The 25664-nt window shown below is 37.2% G+C and overlaps 1 protein-coding gene across 1 annotated transcript in view; it reads left to right on the top strand.

The window, feature by feature from the left end:
- Positions 1-25664, top strand: part of PTPRE (protein tyrosine phosphatase receptor type E) — a 164191-nt gene that overhangs the window by 79646 nt on the left and 58881 nt on the right. The window contains exon 3 of the mRNA XM_063307347.1: positions 20212-20318. Coding sequence (XP_063163417.1) covers positions 20216-20318 — 103 coding nt within the window. The 5' untranslated portion in view covers positions 20212-20215. The remainder of the gene's footprint in view (positions 1-20211; positions 20319-25664) is intronic.

The following is a 25664-nucleotide window of genomic DNA, read 5'->3' on the forward strand; positions in this document are numbered from 1 at the left end:
ATGTCAGCTGACAACCCCCAAACTTTCTGCTGTATCTTAGAAATATTTCTGTCAAGTGAACTTTTTTTTCTTTTTGCTCTTAGTCTCTCACTGAACCACAGGGTTCTGCAGAACAGTTGAAAAGTAGTTAAAAACTACTTAGATGTAAAGCTGTATATAAAAATCAAAGTGATGAAAGAAGATACAAGATGGAAAGGCGGCATAACATTTCAGTGTTTATATAAGTTTGGCAGGGGGGAGGGGAAATCTTATATAAAGCTATATTGAATTAAGGATCATATGCAACTACTGTTCGTTGTCTGCCTGGGACTTTTACACTTCCTTTACTGCTTTTGAAAGGGTCCAATCTTAAAGGCTATATTCCAGGTAGCCCTTTGTGTTGCAAAGGTAGCATTAAGGAGGGAGGGAGAGCTGATTCAAGTCAAAATGGGTACATAGATCTACATCATAGCATCCTTGCTGAAGTTACTGCATTCTCCCACAGGATTGAGTTCTTTCCTTATTGAGGACAGTTTCACAAAAATACTAACATGTCTGCTGTTCCAGGGAGGTGTTCTTAATGATGGGTTATGAGTGTGAACCTAGTGCATTTAAACAATATGTAAAGTTCTAGAAGGAAAGAAATATCAGAATTTGATGTATGTTGTGCAGTGATATTTATTTAAAAAGTCTTTTTACAAGACAAGACAACATGGTTTTTTAATTATCTAATTACAGCACAAATTAATCATATCTGGTTTTCCTATTTACCAGCCATTTTTTATACAAATTCCAGAGGATTGTATGGTGCATTATTATCTTTCCAGAGATTTTGAAATTTAGGAGTATGTAGTTGGTATTAGTAACTATAGAAAACATTATTGTTGTATACTGCAAAATATGGCAAGGAGTGGTTGAAAATATACAGTGGTGATGTCTTTGTTGTTAAAAACTTGTTCCTTATGATTTTATTTGAAATAATTTTCTTTGAAATTCATTGCAATTAGTAAGTAAACTTTAAGCTTTATAATAAACAGAACTTATTTAGTAAACTTCCCTCGTTACTTTGATTTTACCTAGATGAGTATATCTGGCTTGGTTTTATTTAGTCAGGGTCTTCATCCTCAGTATTGTCTTAATTACAGTACATTTAAGTACAGTACTATAGATATACTGGATTTTCTAATTCCGATCACCTGAAGTGGGAGCTATTATTATTTTAAAGTGAATATTTTTGGAAAGACTGTTTTAGTGTATTTTACAGTGTTGTGGATTAATTAGTGCATTCTACAGCCCCATCTACCACTTATCCATATTTAGGAGTTGAAGGTGGCGATATTTATCTTCATTTTGTTCACAACTTCTGTTCAGTGTGTGTTCAGCCATTTATTATTTAATTATATTCATTTTATCCATGATGAATCGCTTTGTTTGGAAAACTTCTAGTGTATAACTAATTTTTAATAATTTATAATTTATAAATGTATAAATTAATAATTTGTTTCCTCAGCTGGTTTTAGGAACAGATTAAGAGTTCACAAGGGGGCAAGTGATTTTAGTCTATAAATTATAGATAAGAAGTCTGAAGACCTTGGATATTCTTTCTGTGGCTCACAAAATGCCACCTTACTTTACAGTTATATGTTATTTGCCATGGAATATTATTGAAAATAACAGCAGGAAAATAACTACCTTGATCAAGTATGTTGTGTTGAAGCAAGAAAATTAAATAAATAGACAAAGTTATTGTATTTGCATACTAAGGTGGGAAACTAAGGTAGAAAATGAGAATAAGACTTACTCCCTCTGTGGTCTAGATTGGAAGGGAAAAGTCTGATTTAGGTTCCCTCCAGTGATCTTGATCAAAATTGCTGGAGAATGGCAATTTCACTGAGAAGTTCACTTCATTCTCCCCAATGATTCTGATCTCTGTTGTTACGTTAGGCCCACTTACCTTATCCAATCTACCACCTGCCTCATAAATTTCTATGTACCAAATGAAATAAATGAGTGTGGGTGTGCATGTAAATAAGTGTGGGTATCCTAGGCCCGTTTACATTATTGCTTAGTGGTGGATCTAAAACAAGGCTGCCACTACTTATAAATGGTATCCAGTGTGTTTAAGCCTATTTTTGTGTTGCTGCAAATAACTTCCATTTTTTTGTTTTTGATATATCTTCTATTTCCAGCTAGAGATTGTAGTATCTCTTAAATCTAGATGGAACTGTCCTTCATAAACCCCACAGATCAGCCTATGATGCTTTTGTATACTTCTATTCAAGATGTCTGCTCAGTGTGCATGAGACAACTGCCACTCTTTTGGCATAGTTTACCCTCTTTGGGCTTCTTGGAAGTTCAGAAAGCTGTACCTGTTCTTCCTGTAAATATATCCTTTCTGCTCTTCATTTCTGATGCCATTAAAACTGAAGGCCATCCAGTTCTTCCCAAACCATACTGCTAATTCCTTAGCATTTTCTTGCTCATTATCTGGTGAGCTGGTATTCTCTGCCTCTACCTAAGTACTCCTCCTTCAGTGGCTATTAGGAATAGTCTGTCAGTTAACTTCATTTGGTGCCAATATTTTCAGAAAAATATAGAAGTGGAGGAATTTGCAGAGAAGTCAGGTTTTTTTTAATTAGAGGTATGTTGCAAGTGATCTACTCTGCATGCAGTGTTATTTTGTTTCTAGATTTATTATTTTTTGTCACTTATATTCTACATTTGGAACATAATAAAGGGAACTGTTAATGCTTTTTCTGTGAGGTGAACCAAAATAAACCCTTGAAGGATTTTTGCCGCTGCCTCAGTTCATTTCTCATGGAAAATAAATCTTTGCAATGCTAGTCTCCTGAATGATGACAATTTAAAAATCAGTTAGCAGTGAGGCTGATATCTCTAAGTTGGCTTATAAAATGAGGCTCCCGGAAAGAGAAACTAATGTCAGCTTGAACAGCTTGTAAAAATAAAGGTTCCTTGTCTGAAAGCCTATGTATATTTGCTTTTTTAAAATCAGGAAACAAACAAAAGAACCCCAGGATGAACACTTCTTTCAGGATTAAGATCTGTATTCAATACAACCTTTTTCTTTTGTCATGTTCTCTGTGATTTATACATATGAGTTATACATGTGGAAAACCCTGTCTGAATATTCTAAAAATTACAGAATTGTTTGGTGCCCTCTCTATGCAACTAGGCACAGTGCCTGACAAACCTCTTTACTTTGTTTTCCACTGCCACAGTGTTAGCACATTTGTCCTTGAGTTCCGATTGTCCTTACATAGTGTTCTGTTTAAATTCTCTTATTTGATTTGTTGTATTCTCTTTATGGTCAAAGATTCCTAAGAGGTCTGGCTTGCCCAACTGTAGCATGGGAAATAGAAAATAGGGATAAAGACCCTGTCGCCTCACTGATTTGGAGCCTTGAGTTTCTTACCATATTGGGCTTCTCCTCTATGTCAGTTTTCCTACTGGTGGACCCATTAATCCATGCTGTCCACTGTTGGAGGGAAGGAACTTTCCAAAAACATACATGCTGTTCTTCTCTAAATTATAGTTTTTATTGTTATGGAGCTGTTAGATAATTTATATATATTTCCAGTAGATAAAGTGGCCATGGCTTAGCTAACCATGCATATATAGTTCTCATTATTTGTATATTCGTATTTCAGGGTTGAACTGTGGAGTCCTTGGTGCTCTCTGAGCCTTGTTGTTTTCCTGCAGATGTTTCATTGCCAGACTAGGCAACATCTTCAGCTCACACTGAAAATGTTGCCTAGTCTGGCAATGAAATGTCTGCAAGAAAACAACAAGGCTCAGAGAGCACCAAGGATTCCACATATACAGTTCTATACAGACCATTCCAAATGGAGTTTTTCAGAGTCTCTTATCTGTTTCATTCCATTCTTCCTTAACTCACACAATTTCTGTAATGGTATGTGGGAATGACTTTGGGGGGTGGGGGGAAAAGATGCTGCCTGAATGATCAGATAAGAGATGGCATAGCCCGCAGCTACGTAATGGGAAGAGAAAGAAACTCAGAAAGGAACCTCCCCAACTTATCAGGCTGTAAAAGAGATGGTGGGAGACTTTCAGACTTTGTACCTTCAGACTTGCAAGATTCTGTTATGTAGCTTCACAATGAAGTAGAATTAGCTCATCTGGTCATGCTTCCTGCCTGGTCTACCTGGGAAGGCTGACAACTTCTCTCAATACTTTCACTTCTGGGGTAGGGAGAAACAGATAGAAGAAAAACAAGTATTTTCTGGGCGTCTTCAATTCCAGCACCTTTGTCAGAACATCTTCACTGATACGTCATCTGTTTTCCAAAAGCTGCAGCCTTTTCCATCAGTCAGTCCACTCAGCAGTTCTCTCCCTTGGGTTCTGGTGGCTCCTGCTGGGTCTCCAACTGCAGATTCATCCTCCACCTGCTCTTTGATAAACCCAGTATCTCCAGGTCACACTGTACAAAACCAAGTCTGGGAAAGTGCAGCAGTGTCCTCTATTGCTGAACTCTTCATCCATATATATATATTCACCTATAAAGTATCTGCATTCAGGTATTTTAATCAAATGATGTTTCTCAGTGTCTAGTGACCCTGAGCTTGGTTTTTGCGCAGAAAAAAGAAATAACCCTGAGGCCATTAGCCCATGTCCATCAGGGCAACTTGTCACTATTTTAAGCATGAGGAAAGTTGAAATGGATGTCTTCTTTTTTAGCTGTTTTGAGATCACTGTGCTAAATCTTTTGGATTTTGTTTTAATTTTTATTTCATATTGCACAAGACCTATAAACAGGCCTAGCCCAAAAGGTTTAGTGCAGTTTGGTATGCACCAACCCATAGGAACTGGTCATGCTAAGCCTGAATAGAGAAATAGTTTCTAGGTACAAGTATGTTGATTACCTGTGTCCTCACCCATTCTAATTGTATAGACAAGATACAAAGTATTAAATTATAATTACGATAAGAATCTCTCTCTCTCTTATACTACAGATGCATTTAGGAACTGATTTCTTAAATTAAGTGAGTGAAGTTTTAATACATTGTATAAGTATAGCTTCATGATGTATTATTAGATAACCCCTTAAGAAAGTCTGTTTGTAGACTATTATGGGTCTACAAGTTTTTAAGGTTAACACACATTTCCATTATTCTTTCTCATATTTATCTCTCACCATTTCCTTCTTTCTTTCCTCCCTGTTTCTCTATCCAGGGATTCCCTGTTCCTCTTTATTTTCCTTTCAATGGATGTTTTCTGAACTCCTTTCATATTCAGATCACTAAGACAATTCACAATATTCCCAGATGAAATACGTGACCTCATTTTAGATATACTGGCAATCTTGCCTTGTCAACATAGATATTTAAAAGTGTGTAAAATTGATTTTTCTCAACAACTACATTCATTTGCATACTGCATTCTAGGAGTCATATTCTAGAAGTACCTTAGCATTTAGCTGATTTATTGTACAGTATTGTAAAGTGCCTTACTAGCTCAGTTCTTGCACAATATACTATAATCTTTTCAAATTAAAATTCTTTATTACAGGTCAACGATCCAGATGAATAATCTTTATCTACTTACTCTTTCATTCCTCATACATGTACATATATTATACAGTTGTCACTCTGAAATTTTTGTCTTGTATGATGGCATGTGCTCTGAATTTATCCTTCTATATACCCTAGTAAAATAGATATAAAACATAACTATAAATACAAAAGTATTTATCTTTTAAGTATTTTCCCCCAGTTTTGCTATTCTGTTCCCTTCCTTTTCCTTCTGTAATTCCCTTTATCACACTGAAAGCAGAGATTCAGTTAAAAATAACAATTCTTTTTTCTATATATAGCTTGAATATTTGTATGTTAAATGTGTGATAAAAACATAAGCAGTACCTGCTGGATCAGACCCCTCACCCATCTAGTCCAGCAGTCTGTTGTCACAGAAGCCTGTTCCCACAGCAGCCAACCAACTGCCCCAAAAAGCCTACTAATCTCCCAGCAGATGATCTTCATAAGCAGTCACAGTGCGATCAAGGCTAATACTCATTGATCCCCATGATTTCCAAGTATTGGTCAAACTCTTTTTTGAAGCCAGCCATGCTGGTAACCAGTATCACATGTGGTGGTAGCAAATTCCAAAGTTGAAGTATGTGTTGTATTAAAAAAAAAATCCTTTTGTCTGTCCTGATTCTTCCATGATACAATTTCATTGGGTGACCTCTGGTTCTAGTATTTTAGGCTAGCTTATCCTTGTCTACTTTATCCACGGCATGCATAATTTTATATACTGTACCTCAATCATGTCTCCTCATTTGCCTCCTTTCTAGATTAAAAAGTCCAAAATGTTGCAATTTTTGTCATAGGGAAGTTGTTCCAGCCCCTTGATCATCTTAGCTACCCTCTTCTGAATCTTCTTTCTCCACTTATATTGTTTTTGCCATTCTGAGGAATTTAGTGTCAAGTCCATTTCCAGATCATTTATAAATATGTTTAAAAGCACCAGTCCTAGGACAGAACTCTGGGTGATCCCAGCCCTCTATTGTAATAAATGTCCATTTACTCCTGCTCTTTGTTTTTTATTATTTAACCAGTTGCTTATCCATAAGAGGACCTACCCTTTTATTTATTTATTTTTATCCCACCTTTATTATTTTTATAAATAACTCAAGGTGGTGAACAAACCTAATACGTTGGCAGATTGCTAGGAAAGCATTTGGCCCAGGAGAGATCAGAAACGTCACACACCAGGCATTTCTATAAAAATAATTTTATTTACAGAAAACAAACATATTTAAAGGCTGTTTGCTGAGAGGAGAGATTTCTCTCAGCTGCATATTCTCTGCAAGCCTACACAGAAGGGAAACTGAAACTAAAACAAGTCCAGGCAAGTTCCTCCCTTAGGCAATGCAACCATTAACACGTGAAAAGGGGACAATTAAATTCAACCTCTTCACTCGGCCAAAATGATTAGTTACCACAGTAACCTTAATCAGTAGTAGAAAAACATATTAACATAATACTCCTTCCTCCTCCTATTTTCCCCACAACAGCAACCCTGTGAGGTGAGTTGGGCTGAGAGAAAGTGACTGGCCCAAGGTCACCCAGCCGGCTTTCATGCCTAAGGCAGGACTAGAACTCACAGACTCTTGGTTTCTAGCCCAGCACCTTAACCACTAGACCAAACTGGGTCTCAGAATAATGAAATGGTGTAAGGCAAAAACATACATTCCATGGCTTTTAGGTTTAGTGAAAATTGTTTGGTGAGGGGCTTTTAGGTTTAGTGAAAATTGTTTGGTGAGGGGCTTTATCAAAGGCTTTTTGCAAATCTAAGTAGATGATGTCTGCTGACTCATCCACATGCTTGTTAACACCTTCAAAAAAACTGTAGTAGATTAGTTAAACAGGACCTTCCCTTGGTGAACCCATGTTGGGTATCCTTGAGCAAGGACTGTGTCTCCAGATGTTTGGTAATTTTATATTTAATAGCAGTTACCATGATTTTTCCTAGCACAGATGTTAAGCTGACAGGCCTATAATTTCCTGGATTACCCATGAGCCTTTCTTAAAAATTGGAGTAACTCTTAAGCATTGGAGTTATGATCTAGCTCATTGGTTATTCAAAGCATTACAAATCCAGGTACTGTTTTGTCTGTCCTAATCTTGTATCCCAAGGCCATGGTTGAGGAGTTGGAATTTAATCAATTCAAGCTGAATTGAGACAACTCAGCAATCCATGTTAATCTTTATCCCTCTGGTGAGAGGAGATGGGTGCTTACAAATTTGATACACGAACACACACGAGAAATCCAAAATTCTTTTTGTGTATCCTTATAGTGCTGACACAGAGAAGATCTGAGATACAGGGAAAATTACTGGCTGTTGCTTTGTTTGAAATGAGGATTTTAATGGTGCAGCCTGAATTCCCACTGTCAGTGGAAGGTAGAACCTACTTTGTGTTGCAGCCAACAAATGTTTGGGCTACATTTTAAAACATTTTGGAGTTGGGGTAGGCTGACCATATGCCCCATTTTGAATGGGACAGTCCCTTTTTTTAACATTTCCAGACCGTCCCGTCCTTTTAATATAAATGTCCATATTGTCCTGTTTTCTTAAAAACCTTACTTAAAAATTTGAAAGTTCCCGCGAACCTGTCAGAATGCAGTCTGACTTTGAGTGGGAGGAGGGGGAGCTCAGCAGAAACAGCAGGAAAAAAACCCGTAGAACTCAACCCGGCAGGAAACCTAAAATGAAAAAAACAGGATCAGCTGATGGGTGGTGATCAAAGGGTGAGCTGATTGGCTCCTGCCTTGAAACAGTGGGAAGAAAAGAACGTAAAAGCATGGCCAGAGGAGGAACTGCTTGTCAGGGACAACCGTTCACTAGACTCTCCAGCCCAGACTTGCCTCTTACAAATGAAGGAATCCAAAGATTCCCAGCCCGAGAAAACCGGAGAAGTTCCTGCCATCAATCCAGCCCATCACCCAGCCCTGCCTCATTTTGCCATCCCAATGTCCCATTTTTGTCTCAAGGAAATATAGTCAGCCTAAGTTGGGGCCATAAGAGAACTGCCAACTGTCCAAATTCTCTGGGCAGAATATATATAGAGTACTATTTCTAAACAAAATAACACCAGTACTGGGATAGACTGTTGCCAGAAAAACGTAGTTCTGTTTTGCAGTATATCCCTTTTGCAGTGCATTCGGGAAAAAAACACGCACGCTCAAATCTGTAAGTATGTTTATATTATTTTACCTCTGAGGATCAGCAGATGAGTTCATTACTACTGCTTGCTGCTAAGCTTTATTATTGTTGCTTTTGGTCTTTGTTTTAAATATAGTATTCTGAGCTGCCTATCTGTGTATTAAATAGAAATGATGGTCTTCATATTGTCTGAAAACATGATACAACCAATAGTAATATTTATAGTGGTGAATAAGACATAAGATGCTATCATAGCATTAAATTTAATTAGACATGCAATTAAACCTCTCCAATCCAGTATCAGAAGCCAAATGTCAGCAGCATTTTTCAAGACCGTGGGGATCTGCTACAAGCTGACAAAACCTAATTGCAAATGAAACATTACTACCAGTAGAACTTTCTGAAAGGCTGGTGTGTACTTAGTTATCTGTCATTGAAAAAAATAATAAAAAAAGAACAATTGTGTTCTAATATTTTGAGCTCTGCTTCAGCTAACTAGAAAGGAAAATCTTGCACTTTATTGTTCTTTAGTTTGTCATACTGCCATTATCTGCATTTTTTCAAAATATTATTCACCAGTGTAATTAACTTCTCAGAACAAGTTAAAGATATTCTGAGAACTGATTTACACAACTATTTAATAATTATCATCACCTTAAATAAGTCTGCTAAGCCATATGGTACAGATAAGGTAAGATTTAGAATTATGGAACCATAAGTTAGAAAAAGCCATTTAGCCACTGAATCCAAACCCTCTCTTCATTGGAGGAATCCAGATTCAAGCATCCCCAATAGATGACTGTCTAGGTTTTCTGACATTATCACAGCATGTATCTGTAAAATAAAAGTGAAAAAAATATATACAAACTAATATTATTAAGACTTTAAAATTATAAAAAGCACAAGACTGAAACAGAATAAAAAAGTTTGGGCAAAGAGGAGGTGTTAATTATACAGGACCCAGTTGAGTTAGGCCAAGAAAGAGAATCTTAATTCTGTTGGAACAGAGATCCTTTCTTGTCAGTAAAAAAACAGATCAAAGAGTAGAAATTAATTTTGTGTTGGATGGAGTGAAGTCCCAGAAGTGTATTTATAAAGTTAAAGGTTATACAGTAGCCATGCCATTACTGGGGAAGTTAGATCTAGCCTTGATAACACCTACTTTAGTTGTTTCCTGACTGGACTACTTAATATATTCTAAGTAATGTTGCCTCTGAAAAGTGTTCAAAACTTTTCAGCAGTTCAAAGTATAATAAACAAGCTATTGAATGAGGCAAGTTATAAGGAGTATGGATATCCCTTGTTAAAATAATTTCATTGGGTAGGAATAATTCAAAGTATTGGTTATGATTTATAAAGTGACTTGGAATCAGGCTATTTGAAAAAGTTTTTTTTTTCCTTTATGAAGTTGTCTGGGCTCCAATATCTTTAGGAGAAGACCTTGTCGAGGAGGTTAGATGATTTCCTCTCAGTGACCTTCCTGTTGGTAGCAAGAACATTTTTATGAAAATAGCCTTTGATATATAAGCTGTTTGGTTGATAAGCTGAAAAAATGCTGTGCATTTTGTTTATGTGTTTCTAAAAAAATGTTTTAAACTGAGCTTTTAATTTTTTTTAATGCCTTCAGTGTAATTTGCTGGTGTGAAACAAATCACTAAAATAATCTTCAAAAATAATATCCTCCACTTGTTATATAGGGTTTACCATGTCCCAAATCTCCATTATTCTTTAAAATGATTTATTTAGTATTTTGGTGCTAGAAAGTGAGTATGCTAACAAGATATTTTTCTGTTTTGCAACATGAATAACTGTGTATTTATATGTAAAATAAACCAATGTGCTTTTTTGAATTTGAATTATTGCTTGAGCAACTCAAACAATTATTAGAATTAAGTATTACTCATTTACAAGTTAGAATTATATATTATCCTCCAATTCAAACAATTATTAGAATTAAGTATTACTCATTTACAAGTTAGAATTATATATTATCCTCCAATCTTCATTAATTCAGTACTTAAATCTGCTGGGTTAAATCACCATAGTTCTGCGAAACTATCATTTGTTTCTGTGTGTCTCATAGACATGAAAATTTATGTACATGTGAATGGAGAATGCTAGGCAACGCTGGTTATGTATGTGGAAAAATATCATTTAGCAACTCTTGTTTTCTCATTAACTAAGCCAGTATGTACTTTGACCCTTTTAACTATTTTAGAGCAAAGAAAGTTTGCCTTTTAGCCAATCTAGAAGTTTATTTCTTCATTTTAATGCCTGGATGCCTGTGCTTCTAGTTTCCTGTTTCTTAATTTTACTTTCGTTTTCAGTATTAACTTGTCTCTGGGTTTAAAATATTTGACTGCCTTATATTTCTATGCTGTATTAGAATTCTTTGATAAAGAAGTTTATGAAAAGAAGATGTAAGGTATATGAATATTTTAATCAACCCTCCCCCCCAAATATCTGAAAGCAAAAACTTATTTAGGGGCATAGGAACTATTTATTTACAGGCTATTGTGTTTCACTTTCTTGCTGTGTATAGAGTGAGTCCAAAATATTTTGCTTGACCCATATTCTCTTGCAGAGTCCACATTTGTGTGTACTTCTGTGAGCTACTTCTGGTTGCTATCTGAGTTACCTTGACAGTTTCAGATATAATTGAATTAAATGTAATTTATGGCCTTAGTTCTCAGAAAGGCCAAGTCAAATAATTTCTGTTGACATTCTGATTCATGTATAGAATAACACAATGCACAAGAGAAAGCTTTAACTATAATTTCTGTTTCATTAATTTCTATCTGTCAAAATTATTTACCTTTAACTAGTAACTTTAACTGACACAGTTACCTTTAACTAGTTTTGTGCTTATTTCGATATCTGGTATGGTGAACATCTCCCCTCCCTTCCAACATGAAACATATGAGCACGTTAGTTCTTTTCTCTTCATTTTATTCGCATATTCATGTGTAAGTATAGTCCTGGATATAAAATTTGTTTTAAAACTTAATTTATTTAGGAAAAAAAATACAATGTGATGTCATTTAGTTTCATCCACATTGACTGATCAACCAACCTGCACATGTGTATTGATCGAGAATGTACAAGAACTTCATAAAACTAAAAGCTTTACACACTTCCTTACAGTATACAGATTTTATATGAATTTTGTTAATAAATGGACTTCTGCAAGCAATCTTCCAGTGCGTTTTTGTACATTGTGTTATGTAATATACTTTTGTACATAATTGTTATATTTTTGTAGTTTAATTGGCAAACTGTACCACAACATTCAGAGTCTGTAAATATTAGAATAATGACTGTATTTAATTAGAAGTGCAAGTTGAAGGGTTCATATTAATACAGGAACTATAGCAGGAGGAGGGCTGATGGAGATTGCCCCACCCTCCATTTTAATTTTTTTCCAACTTTCTTGTCTACTTTTGCCTACAGAAGGCTTATACTGAAACTCAGAGATTAAGGAGGGGTGAAATTTATATGAAGAATCAGCAGGAAGATTCATCCTTTAGAATATGTACTTTAGTCAACCACGTGCATTAATCTTGATTAATAAAATGACAAAAGTTTTGTTTTTGTTATTTCCTGAAAACAAAACTACTTCTATACATGTCAATGATGTGCTATACAGTAAATTAAGTATATATTTATCTTATATATTATTCTACTCATTGTTAGGAATGTTCTGGGGGTTTTTTTGCCTGTTCCATTTAGCACTACTTTTTAAATTTAAGTTGGTGATGATTCCCATTTTTCTATTTCTCAAAAGTCTTCAGGAAAAGCAGGAAATCAGTATTTGGTTTAACTCAAATCTGTTAGATAGTGCAGACATAGCACCATCTGCTGTGCAAGAATATATAAGCAGGGATAGCTGAGTAAACGGAAGAGTTTTAATGGGTATGTATTACAAATTTGGGGAGAAAATATTTGCTTGCTTTTTCTAATTCTGTCCATTGCACTGCATATCCAAGAAAATGTTACCATTTTTTAACTGAAAAGTAAAGATTTGAAGAAAACTTCTTGCCAAAAAACAAAAACTTCTTGCCAAACTAGTAATTTAGTAGACAACTATTTTTCTATAGATTATTATAAACAATTATTTTAAATTTGTGCTATGTATTGGTATCATTCTTCAGCAAAGGATCATTACCTTGTCGTGGTGCTGGAGCTTGAGCACCTCAATGATGCCATGACCTAAACCATGAAGGGCCACCCAAGACGGGAAGGTCATGACAGAGATGTCAGACTAAATGCGATCCCTGGGGAAGGTAATGGCAACCCACCCCAGTATTCTTGCTGTGAAAACTAAATGGATCAGTACAACCAGAGATATGTCGGTATACCATTGGAAGATGAGACCCCCAGGTTGGAAGGTGGTCAAACGCTACTGGGGAGGAACAGAGGATGAGTTCAACTAGCCCCAGACGTGATGACGCAGCTAGCTCAAAGCCGAAACGACGGCTAGCGGCCGACGGTGCTGGTGGTGAACGGCGAATCTGATGTTCTAAGAATCAACACACCATTGGAACCTGGAATGTAAGATCTATGAGCCAGGGCAAATTGGATGTGGTTATTGGTGAGATGTCAAGATTAAAGATAGACATTCTGGGTGTCAGTGAACTGAAATGGACTGGAATGGGCCGCCACATCAAATGACCACCAGATCTACTACTGTGGACAAGAGGACCACAGAAGAAATGGAGTAGCCTTCATAATTAATAGTAAAGTGGCTAAAGCAGTGCTTGGATTCAATCCAAAAAATGATAGAATGATCTCAGTTTGAATTCAGGGCAAGCTATCTAACATCACAGTGATCCAAATATACGCCCCAACCACAGATGCTGAAGAAGCTGAAGTAGAGCAGTTCTATGAGGATCTGCAGCACCTACTGGACAACACGCCTAAAAGAGATGTTATTTTCATCACGGGAGACTGGAATGCTAAGGTGGGCAGTCAAATGACACCTGGAATTACAGGTAAGCATGGCCTGGGAGAACAAAACGAAGCAGGACATAGGCTGATAGAATTTTGCTAAGACAACTCACTCTGCATAACAAACACTCTCTTCCAGCAACCTAAGAGATGGCTTTATACATGGACCTCACCAGAAGGACAACACTGAAATCAGATTGACTACATCCTTTGCAGCCAAAGGTGGCGGACATCTATACAGTCAGTAAAAACAAGACCTGGAGCTGACTGTAGTTCAGATCACAAACTACTTCTTGCACAATTTAGGATCAGACTAAAGAGATTAGGGAAGACCCACAGATCAGCTAGATATGAGCTCACTAATATTCCTAAGGAATATGCAGTGGAGGTGAACAATAGATTTAAGGGACTGGACTTAGTAGATAGGGTCCTGGAAGAACTATGGACAGAAGTGTGCAACATTGTTCAGGAGGCGGCAACAAAATACATCCCAAAGAAAGAGAAAACCAAGAATGCAAAATGGCTGTCTGCTGAGACACTAGAAGTAGCCCAAGAAAGAAGGAAAGCAAAAGGCAACAGTGATAGGGGGAGATATGCCCAATTAAATGCAAAATTCCAGAGGTTAGCCAGAAGAGATAAGGAATTATTTTTAAACAAGCAGTGTGCGGAAGTGGAAGAAGACAATAGAATAGGAAGGACAAGAGATCTCTTCCAGAAAATTAGAAACATCGGAGGTAAATTCCAGGCAAAAATGGGTATGATCAAAAACAAAGATGGCAAGGACCTAAGAGAAGAAGAAGAGATCAAGAAAAGGTGGCAAGAATATACGGAAGACCTGTATAGGAAGGATAACCATATCGGGGATAGCTTTGATGGTGTGGTCAGTGAGCTAGAGCCAGACATCCTCAAGAGTGAGGTTGAATGGGCCTTAAGAAGCATTGCTAATAACAAGGCAGCAGGAGACGACGGCATCCCAGCTGAACTGTTCAAAATCTTGCAAGATGATGCTGTCAAGGTAACGCATGCTATATGCCAGCAAATTTGGAAAACACAAGAATGGCCATCAGATTGGAAAAAATCAACTTATATCCCCATACAAAAAGGGAAACACTAAAGAATGTTCAAACTATCGAACAGTGGCACTCATTTCACATGCCCGTAAGGTAATGCTCAAGATCCTGCAAGGTAGACTTCAGCAATTCATGGAGCGAGAATTGCCCGATGTACAAGCTGGGTTTAGAAAAGGCAGAGGAACTAGGGACCAAATTGCCAATATCCGCTGGAGAATGGAAAAAGCCAGGGAGTTTCAGAAAAACATCTATTTCTGTTTTATCGACTATTCTAAAGCCTTTGACTGTGTGGACCATAACAAATTGTGGCAAGTTGTGAAAATGGTGGTCTCTCATGAAGAATGTAGGAAGAATGCACAGACACAACTTCCTCGGGATGAGAGCCCCGATTCAAGCCGTAAGCTCTCTTTTATTATTCCCCCAGCTAAGCAAGTGCACTAAAACAGTAATTCACATAGCAGAAGGCTGATTGGTCTAAATAGCAATGCATACCTCATGTAACCCCCCTGATAGCCTCCTGGCACAGCTCAGGTTATAGCTCCTGTTGCCTTGTGAGGAAAGTTTTTGCTACAACCTTATCCACTATGGAAGTTCAAGGAAGGTTCAATGTAAATAAGCATCTCGCACAGCTGTCGTGGTTTGCCAACCAACAACATAGCATACAATGCTCTCTACACAAGTTCTTAGTGGTATGGGGATACCAAGTCATCTTGTATGCCTCCTGAAGAATCTGTATAACAACCAAGTAGCAACAGTAATAACAGACCACGGAACAACGGACTGGTTTAAGATTGGGAAAGGAGTACGGCAGGGCTGTATCCTTTCACCGTACCCTTTCAACTTGTACGCAGAACACATCATGTGATATGCTGGGCTTGAGGAATCCAAGGCTGGAGTTAAAATTGCTGGAAGAAACATTAACAATCTCAGATATGCAGATGATACCACTTTGATGGCTGAAAGCGAAGAGGAACTGAGGAGCCTTATGATGAAGGTGAAAGAAGAAAGTGCAAAAGCTGGCTTGCAGCTAAACCTCAAAAAAACCAAGATTATGGCAACCAGCTTGATTGATAACTGGCAAATAGAGGGAGAAGATGTAGAAGCAGTGAAAGACTTTGTATTCCTAGGTGCGAAGATTACTGCAGATGCTGACTGCAGTCAGGAAATCAGAAGATGCTTAATCCTTGGGAGAAGAGCAATGACAAATCTCGATAAAATAGTTAAGAGCAGAGACATCACACTGACAACAAAGGTCCGCATAGTTAAAGCAATGGTGTTCCCCGTAGTAACATACGGCTGCGAGAGCTGGACCATAAGGAAGGCTGAGAGAAGGAAGATCGATGCTTTGGAACTGTGGTGTTGGAGGAAAATTCTGAGGGTGCCTTGGACTGCAAGAAGATCAAACCAGTCCATCCTCCAGGAAATAAAGCCAGACTGCTCACTCGAGGGAATGATATTAAAGGCAAAACTGAAATACTTTGGCCACCTAATGAAAATTGGTATCATTGAACAGGCAATGTGGATATTGATACTCTTGATGTTTATCATTTTTAGAAACTACATCTAAGCTGAGAGAAGTATATATATCCAATATTAATTTATTGCATTTACATTCTGCGCTATCCAGAAATTGATGCAGATACATCCACACTCAGTACACTATTTATTAAAGTAATCACTGTCACAGAATTCATTTTGTACAGTTCAATATTATAATTATAATATGTCATCTGGTGAAGCAGCAGGTGGAGAGCCGGTGCTCAAATGTGGCTGGTGCATCAGATTCAGCCATTCCTGGAACAGACTTTGGCAACTATCTATTGCACCCTTAACATCTCTCATCTAGATTACTGTAATGTACTTTACTTGGGGCTGCCTTTGTAGACTTTCAGGATCTGCAGGTGCATGATTGCAAAAAGGCCAGTCCCAGCTTAGCAGATTCGTGCTCTGCTTGTAGCAGCTGCATTGACTACCATTAGGTTTTCAGGTACAAAGGGCTTGTTATTGCCTATAAAGCTCCATATGACTCTGGTTCTTGGTTCGTAACTATCTTCTCCAAGTAGAGTTTTCTTGTCTGGTGTATGCTTTACAGCAGTGTTTCTTAACCATATCAACTTTAAGATGTGTGGACTTTTCCCAGCCAGCACACTGGCTGGGAAGTTCTGGGGGTTGAAGTCCACACATCTTAAAGTCACTATGGTTGAGAAACACTGCTTTAGAGGAAGGGCTGTTGGTGATCCTCTGTCCCTGGATTGATTGGGGAATGGCAGTACAGAAGCAAGGTTTCTCTGTAGGTGTGCTGACTCTATGTTCTTTTCACTCTCAAGTGAGATTTTGGAAGATAGATTGAAGGAATTTTGGCTGCTGCTGTCCCTGAAGATTATAATTTTATGCTTTAGCTATTAGGTGACTGGCTGGCTCTATAATTTTATGCTGATTTTATAGTTAGAGTTTATTGATGTGTTTTTGTGAGCCACCCAGAGTCTGGTGAAGTGGATGGCATACAAATGAGTTAAAATGAGTAAGTTGCATACTGAATAAGGTAAGAATCACATTTGTAACCACAACCACTTTTGGTTCTGGCTGTCCTGTTGATTGACTTTGCTACATTGTTAACCTGAGAGGTAATGCCAACATTGACACATGCTCCTTCAACATATGGATGCTGTGATTTTAGTGGATAATGCATCCATTTTGTTGAATTTTTGAGTGGCTTAATATGCTATAAATATGTATAACTCAATCTATACACATTAGTTCAAGCAGTCTTCCTTGTATTGGTGAAATTGATATTCAAATGGTGTAGAAACCTGAATACTACCACTTCAGCCTGAAGGTGAGGGCTTTATGTTTGAAAACTCTCTTGAAGAAAAAAATGGAATGTAAGTCTGTTAAAAAAAATCAGCAAAACGGTAGGCTAAGGTAACAGATTGTTACCAAATGATCATCCTACAACCAAGGAATTAATTTTACTATCTGCATATGTTGTTTAATTTTATACTCATTAAAATGTGCATTGAATTTTTTTCTTCAGCCAAAATAGCCTATAATTAAAGCAGCATTTGGATGCTACGGTAATTAGTGTTTTGGGTTACAAAATGTAGCTATCGCAATGCATCTACGTTTCATACTTATACTTGGTTTCCAAATTATATTTTGCAAATGCAACAAGTATCTGTATAACATAGTTTGGTAAGTAAATTAAGTAACAGGTTTATATGAAGGTTAATTCATATAGGTGTAGAACTACAGTATTGTATGCAGACAATGCATATACCATAACTATGAACTTAATTAAAATATTATTTATAACTTCAGCATAATCCTCTTGAGTGAGTGTCAGTACATTGGATGTGCCTCCTAATTAGTGGGATGGAGGCAATAGTATGTTGTCTTGCAAGATAGCCACTACATAAGATTCTGGCCTGCATAGAACAGCATGATCATGCTTGGGGTATAATTGGATTGTGCTTGTGGCATGCAAACTAAAATGTGCCAGAACCGACCAGTACTGTCCTTACCATTATCAGGAAATGCTGTATGTGTCATGGGTATAACTAGGGCTGGTAGTAAAACCTACACCTTCTTTATCTTACTAATGTGAAATCCCCAACTGACTAAGGCTGTGATAGGCAGCAGAAAACAGTATCTATGTTGTCTTGCTAATAACAACCATGGCAAATTAAATATTATGACTTGGAATTTAAGAGGAATGAATGTTAAATAATATGAATTAATGAGGGAAATGAAAGAAATAAAAATAAACATATTGTGTACCTGTGAAACTAAGAGAAATGGGAAGAATACAATAGATCTGAAAGAAGGTGCTCTGATTTTGTACAGGGTAGTGCATAAATACATGTGGGGAAGAGAACGTGTAGCTTAATTATGAATGAAAGGGTTAAAATATGGCAGAAGGTATGAATTGGCATTATTTAGATTATTTTATATGTATGAAAAAGGGAATTCATAAATTAGTGAGAGTTGCATGTTATGCTCCAGTAAACAGTGGTAATGAGTTTTGGGGGGAAACTGCAGCACGCTGAATAAATGCAATCCAAGGAAAAATATGGGGTTAGGTGAAATGAATGGATTGGTGGGATTGAGATGAGAAGATACACAAAAATGATTGGCCATTTGTAGATCCAACAACAAATGAGAATGGGAACTAGTTGTTGAATATTTCCTTAGAAAAAGATATTTGATGGAATAAATGGCTAAGAATAAGTCTATTCATGCATACACGTAGAAATCAACCGAAACCATAATTGAACTCTGGTTGATTAATTTAACTGTAAATGATGAAAGATTGGCAGTATTAATGAATGATGCAAGGGAAATATCCTTCATTAAGGGTAAGTTTTAAATAAGGACAGACCATTAGGGGTGGTGACGTGAAATAAAAAGAAATAAGGAAAAGTTGTAAAAGTAAAAGGCTGCAGGAAAAGAAATGACAGAGGAGAATAATTTCCCAGCAGGATGAATAGAAAGTGGATATGAAGAAAAAGGATATAGACACTGCTTGAAATAGAATGAAAATTAGATTACAGAGGACCAGAAAATTGTCTAGACTTATGCTAATAGGAAGTAAGAAAAAAGATGCTTAATGGAATGATAAAGCAAAAGAGACTACAGGTGGTGTGTGTGTGTGTAATTGTGTTTGTGTGTCTGCCCATGTATGTATGTGTATATGTGTGTGTTATATGTATATATATACTGTATGTACAAAAAATGAGGATTAGCAAAAGATTCCAAAACTGAGCAGGGAGTAAGACAAGGATTTGTGGTGTCTCTTTTATTGTTTAATGCATGTATGCCTAAATGTAAAAGCAATGCTTGCAGTAAGTTTAGTTGCACGGGCTTATGAGTATATGTATTTGTATATGGACAATCCCTTTGTATAGGGAACTTGAATTTCTTTGCAGAGGATGTTACATAAGTTGTATGATTCCATGAAGAGTATCATACTTAAAATTAATGTATCAAACAATTATGTTGGACAGGAAAAATGAATGGAGAGAAAAGTTTACTGAAGATGGAAAAATAGATAAATTTTACAATAAACAAATGCTGGTAGAAAGATAGAGGGTAGGATTGGACTGTTCTAAGGAAGAAGTATGTTGATATGATTTGGTGATAAACAATGATTAGGAACAAATCACAAAAGAAATACATAAAGGAAGACTGAATGGGAGTAAATGATGGGAAGTCTAAGGAAGTTGTGTTTGAGTTGGGTTGAGATCTTCGAAAGCAGGTGAGATGATTAAAGAAAAAGGCATCAAATAAGCAGTAACAAATTATTGTCTCTTATGTTTTCATGAAACAACAGATATTTAAATCTGGCATACGAACTAGCCGTTATACAAATGTAAAAAGACCATTGGGGAGACAGTACATTTTATTATAACAGTAAAATAATTCAGTCCTCTGTTATAGATGTAAGGACATTATGTTAAGCTGACTTTTTAAATATTTGTTTTAGATTTATGTATTTATTGTTTCATTGGCAGATCCATGATGGAATATTTTTGTTCAATATTGCTAATTTCCATTAGTTTTCTACATTCTGAAGCATTATATGACAACGGAACTACATCACATAATGACACAACAACAGGTAGGGAAAACTTCAGTTTGGAAGTTGATCTGGTGTTCATCTATATATTTGTCTTCCCAGCCTTTTGGACTTTAACTCCCATGATTTCTAGCAAGCATAAATGTTCACATGTGTAGTAGCATTTTTAATATTAATACATGACATTTAGTATTAATACATTAAGAAACATGACTTAGGTTGTGTGTGTGTGTGTGAATGTAACAAATGTAATTAGAAAATGACCAAAAGTGCTTTAAGCACAAAGTTCCAATTAATTATTCTCAATGAATAATTGGTCTCAATTACAAGCATACTAAATTAGAGGGTCTAAAGAGCTGGAAAGAGTATTATGATAACGTATCAGCTCTTTTAGAGCCACCCAGTTTAGAGCCACCCAGTGCCAGTTTATCTTTGCTTGGAAGAATGTCCCAGAAGTATGATTTAGATTTCATCAAATAGTCCTCATAATTCAGGAGATGTTAGTTGCTAAAGCTACAATGAAGAATATGAGTCTCTAACCCAAACCCAAGCCCTGGTTTGATCAAAATTGTGTCACAGCCAATCCAGGTTAGTTGAAGTTACAGGGCTTATTTAGCCAATAATGATAATCATTTCAAAAATTAGTACTTGATTTTTTTAAAAAAATGCTATAAATCTATTTTAAATAGAAAAAAACAGAAGCCCCTGCTATAACTGTCCTGACTAAGGAAAGACCAAGATGAGGATAAAGTCTCTAGTGTTTTATTTACTGCTATTGTAGACAGAAAATCCTACCAGACTGAAGAAGCGTGGGAAAACCCAGACAGATAAACCCCAAAACTCAAGGTGGGTCTGTTCTGGGTTTCTTTGAATGACAGCTCAAAGTCTCTAAACTACGCATGCATTTTCCCCCCTGGATAGGGGCCTCCTCCTGCTCAGCATCCGTACTCATGACATTAACTGGTAGAAGGTAGCCAAATGGCCAAGGTTATGAACCTCTCAGCTTGATAGTCTACTGTTTTCTAAAGGATGAAATTGCACCTGTTAGGTCAATTAGCCCCAAAGTTTGAACTGAGCTTTCCCAAGTCTTATTCAGTGATGAGCTAACTGATTTGGTCCTTCTTAAGATACCCTAAAGCCATATTGGCCCTTCATAATCCTTGAGACATCCACCACTGATCCTCCAGTTGGAAAATGGTAAAGCAGACAGAGAGGACAAATCCCAACTGGTGGGCCTGCTGTTTACTCATATAAGTCATGCTTGCTAATCTTAAAGAATTGGTCCCAGTCAATAACAGTATAATTTTAAAAAAAAGTTGATTGTAATTACTGCCCAGTTAGTTTCCTAATTAAAGCCTTTGACTGTGTGGACTATAACAAATTGTGGCAAGTTCTCAGTGGTATGGGGATACCAAGTCATCTTGTCTGCCTCCTGAGGAATCTGTATAACGACCAAATAGCAACGCTAAGAACAGACCGTGGAAAAATGGACTAGTTTAAGATTGGGAAAGGAGTATGGGAGGGTTGTATACTCTCACCCTATGTCCTAACAAGCAGAAACCACGCCGAGACGAGGAATAGGTCTCTAGTGTTTTATTACTGCTACATTAGACAGAAAATCCTAACAAACTGAAGAAGCATGAGAAAACCCATACAGATAAACCCCAAAAGTCAAGGCGGGTCTGTTCTATGTCTCTTTGAATGACATCTCAAATTCTCGCTACTATGCATGCGTTTTCCCCCCTGGATAGGGGCCCCCTCCTGCTCACCATCAGTGCTCATGACACCCTACCTATTCAACTTGTATGCAGAACACATCATGCAACGTTCTGGGCTTGAAGAATCCAAGGCTGGGGTTAAAATCACTGGAAAAAACATTAACAGTCTCAGATATGCAGATGATACCACTTTGATGGCTGAAAGCGAAGAGGAACTGAAGAGCCTTATGATGAAGGTGAAAAAAGAAAGTGCAAAAGCTGGGTTGCAGTTAAACCTCAAAAAAACAAGATTATGGCAACCAGCTTGACTGATAACTGGCAAATAGAGGGAGAAAATGTAGAGGCAGTGACAGACTTCGTATTTCTAGGTGCAAAGATTACTGCAGATGCTGACTGCAGCCAGGAAATCAGAAGACGTTTAATCCTTGGGAGGAGAGCAATGACAAATCTCGATAAAATAGTTAAGAGCAGAGACATCACACTGACAACAAAGGTCCGCATAGTTAAAGCAATGGCATTCCCTGTAGTAATGGTTGCAAGAGCTGGACCATAAGGAAGGCTGAGCGAAGGAAGATCGATGCTTTTGAACTGTGATGTTGAGAGTGCCTTGGACTGCAAGAAGATCAAACCAGTCCATACTCCAGGAAATAAAGCCAGACTGCTCACTTGAGGGAATGATATTAAAGGCAAAACTGAAATACTTTGGCCACATAATGAAAAGACAGGATATCCTGGAGAAGATGCTGATGCTAGGGGGAATGGAAGGCAAAAGGAAGAGGGGCCGACCAAGGACAAGATGGATGGATGATATTCTAGAGATGACGGACTCGTCCTTGGGGGATGTGGGTGGCGATGACCAACAGGAAGCTCTGGCATGGGCTGGTCCATGAAGTTATGAAGAGTCAGAAGTGACTGAACGAATAAACAACAAAACTGTACTCTAGAAGTCTATATTTGAAACTGCTTGATTGGCTTGGTCATAATAAGGTTCTGATTGAGGAGCAAGCTAGATTTTGACCAGATCCATTCTTGATCGCTGCATAATTCCACAGCACTTAGTGGAAAAATATGCATATTATCCAAAAGAAGCCCTATATACCACTGTTTCAGTTTTTAAATGATGTTTGACTCATTTCTGAGTGATGGGATTTGGGTCAGAGTGGCAGCCTCTTCCACTGATTGAATAGAAGCATATGAAGATATGCTCCAGGATGACTCTTGGTGCCAATTCCTACTGAAAAAAGAGTGAAGCATTGTTATCTGTTTCTTCCTCTCCTTTTTAATTTTTACATAAACTCCATAGCTCTAAAAATACTGAATTCTATCCACCCAGATTGGATGAGCCTTTCTCAGTTCTCCATTATGCAGATGCTGTAGTAATTCTCTCCAAGTGAAACTAAGGTAGTATCTTTTGGATTACATTGTGGAGAGGAAAGACTTGCTGTTAATTACTTTAGACAGAGGTTTTCAGTAAAAGACATAGCAGCCATATTCATTGGTGGAAAATAAATGGTGCCAGTATCAAACAAACGAAGTTCTTTAAATTTCTAAGAATAACCTTTCAGGCATTTTCAGTTTTGAAGGGAGTAATCAAAAGCTTCCAGCCAATCAACCTGCCAGCACAATCTTGTATTTTGCAGATAGTAGAGGAGGTAAGTAACTATGTGCCCACTGCTCTTAATAACTTAATATCTAAAGAGCTAATATGATTAGCTTTCTACTGTACAGCTTCCAGATTTGCTTCTACAAGGATCTCACACCTACTGAAGCAGTCCAATAGAAAAATTAAGGTCTGTTTTCTGAGCGTCCCAGAACATTCCCAACTCTCTTCTCTCTTTGGAACCTTACTTCTACGGAGCTTTGTGTGAGGCTGTTTATTTTAACAGAAGGCTCTTCGGCTGTTCCTATTCTCCTGTGTAGTTTTTATTTAGCTTGAAAAAAGGCATTGAACTCAACCTTAGAAAACATGGCTCTCAGTTTAATACCTGAATTCACTAGGGTTTGAGCAGCCAACCTAGATTTGAAACTTGATGTTTCACAGTGACTGGACTATAATCCCCCTCCATTATGTGGGTGGTCAAGATGGAAGATCTTTTGCCCCAGCAGATTGTGTGACAAACATTCTGAGTGTGTCATAGCAAAGAGCTTTCTCTTTGGCAAGACTTATCTCCCTGCCTTCCATGCTATCTGAGGGGAGATACTTTAATCCAAGATTGACTACTGCCTTGCCAACTCGGTGATATGGAGTCTGTTACTCATGTTTTATTGTGTTGCCCTTTTGATACAGCTTGACATTTAGATTTAATAACCCCCCCTGTTGTCAAACTGTTTTGACTAGTCTTCAGAGAAAACTCTCCTTCCTTTACCTGATGTGCTTTCTGAGGCACTCAGGAGAGTAGGCCAGTTTTGTGGAGTTGCTATTATCATTAGGAGGCCAGTGGTTTATATATTAAACTGTTGTATATTACCTTCTGGGTAAAATGGATTTGCTTTGATGGTTGTCTGGTTTGGTCATATTTTGTTCTTTATTTTATCATTGTATTATTCTATTGTTCTGTGTGGTTTATCTGGGAACAGGAGATAAAGTTACTGGGAGTTGAGTGGCGTAAAAATTCAATGCATAAGAACAGCATCTTCCAGGCTTCTTTTCTTTATGCCACTGACAAATCAGTAGATAACTTATTTTATCTATTTTTTCATTTTGTATTGGCCTTGTTTTTATCTATATTTCACTTTTTGTTCTTCTCTTTCTAATTATTATTATTAGCCAATAGATCAGCAGTCTTCTGGTTAGATGTTGAACATCCTTGAAATATACAGCATGTGCTGCTTTATTAACATTTGGTTTAGTTTAACTTAAATGAAGACAATAGGATAATATTTCCACTAACTGCATAGAACTGCTGCATAATTGGAGTATTTTTGCAAGCCATCTTCAGTGGCCTAATTAGCAGTGTTTTAAAAGTGAAGAACTCTAATCTATGACTGTTTCTAAAAACTTCTGTTAAATGTAGTTAGATACAAGATTCAGAGTCTTTATATTTGACAAAAAGCTTCAGACCTTCAATATTTGCTAATACTGTATGCTAGAAAAACAACAGTGAAGCCATTTTTATTCAGCCCCACCCCCAGTAATAATTTTAAAGCTTTTAATTAACTAGTGCTTAATTTAAAAATAAAATAGCTGGCATCTTCTTTCTAAATCAGAGTAATCTTATTATGGAGTCCTTGTTGGTCTCTGAGCCTTGTTGTTTTCTTGCAGATGTTTCATTGCCAGGCTAGGCAACATCTTCAGTGCAAAGAGGGAGTGGGCCTTGCTCTCAGTTTATATACGTGGCTTGCCCTGCTTGTGTTGATAGGGGTCTTGTTCTCTCCTTGGAATTCTTTGATTGGGCTGTTGTTTGCTGCTTGGTTGATTGCCTGAGTTAATCGTTCCTTGATTAGGGTGTATTGTGCTTTTTGATGGTTCATCTGGTGTTAATCCTAGAGTTGATTTTTTTCATATCTGGGTGTTGATTGCTGGCAAGGGAGTGTACTGGTCTTTTGGCTTTTCTATTGTCTCTTTTGAATGGTATGTAAATGTTGTTTACCTCTATGTGTCTGTTGATGGCTGCTTTGTCTGAGTGCCAGGCTTCCAGGAATTCTCTGGCATTTTTGGATTTGGCTTGGT

Source organism: Candoia aspera, chromosome 6 (genome assembly GCF_035149785.1).
Source record: "Candoia aspera isolate rCanAsp1 chromosome 6, rCanAsp1.hap2, whole genome shotgun sequence".
Classification (NCBI taxonomy): domain Eukaryota; kingdom Metazoa; phylum Chordata; class Lepidosauria; order Squamata; family Boidae; genus Candoia; species Candoia aspera.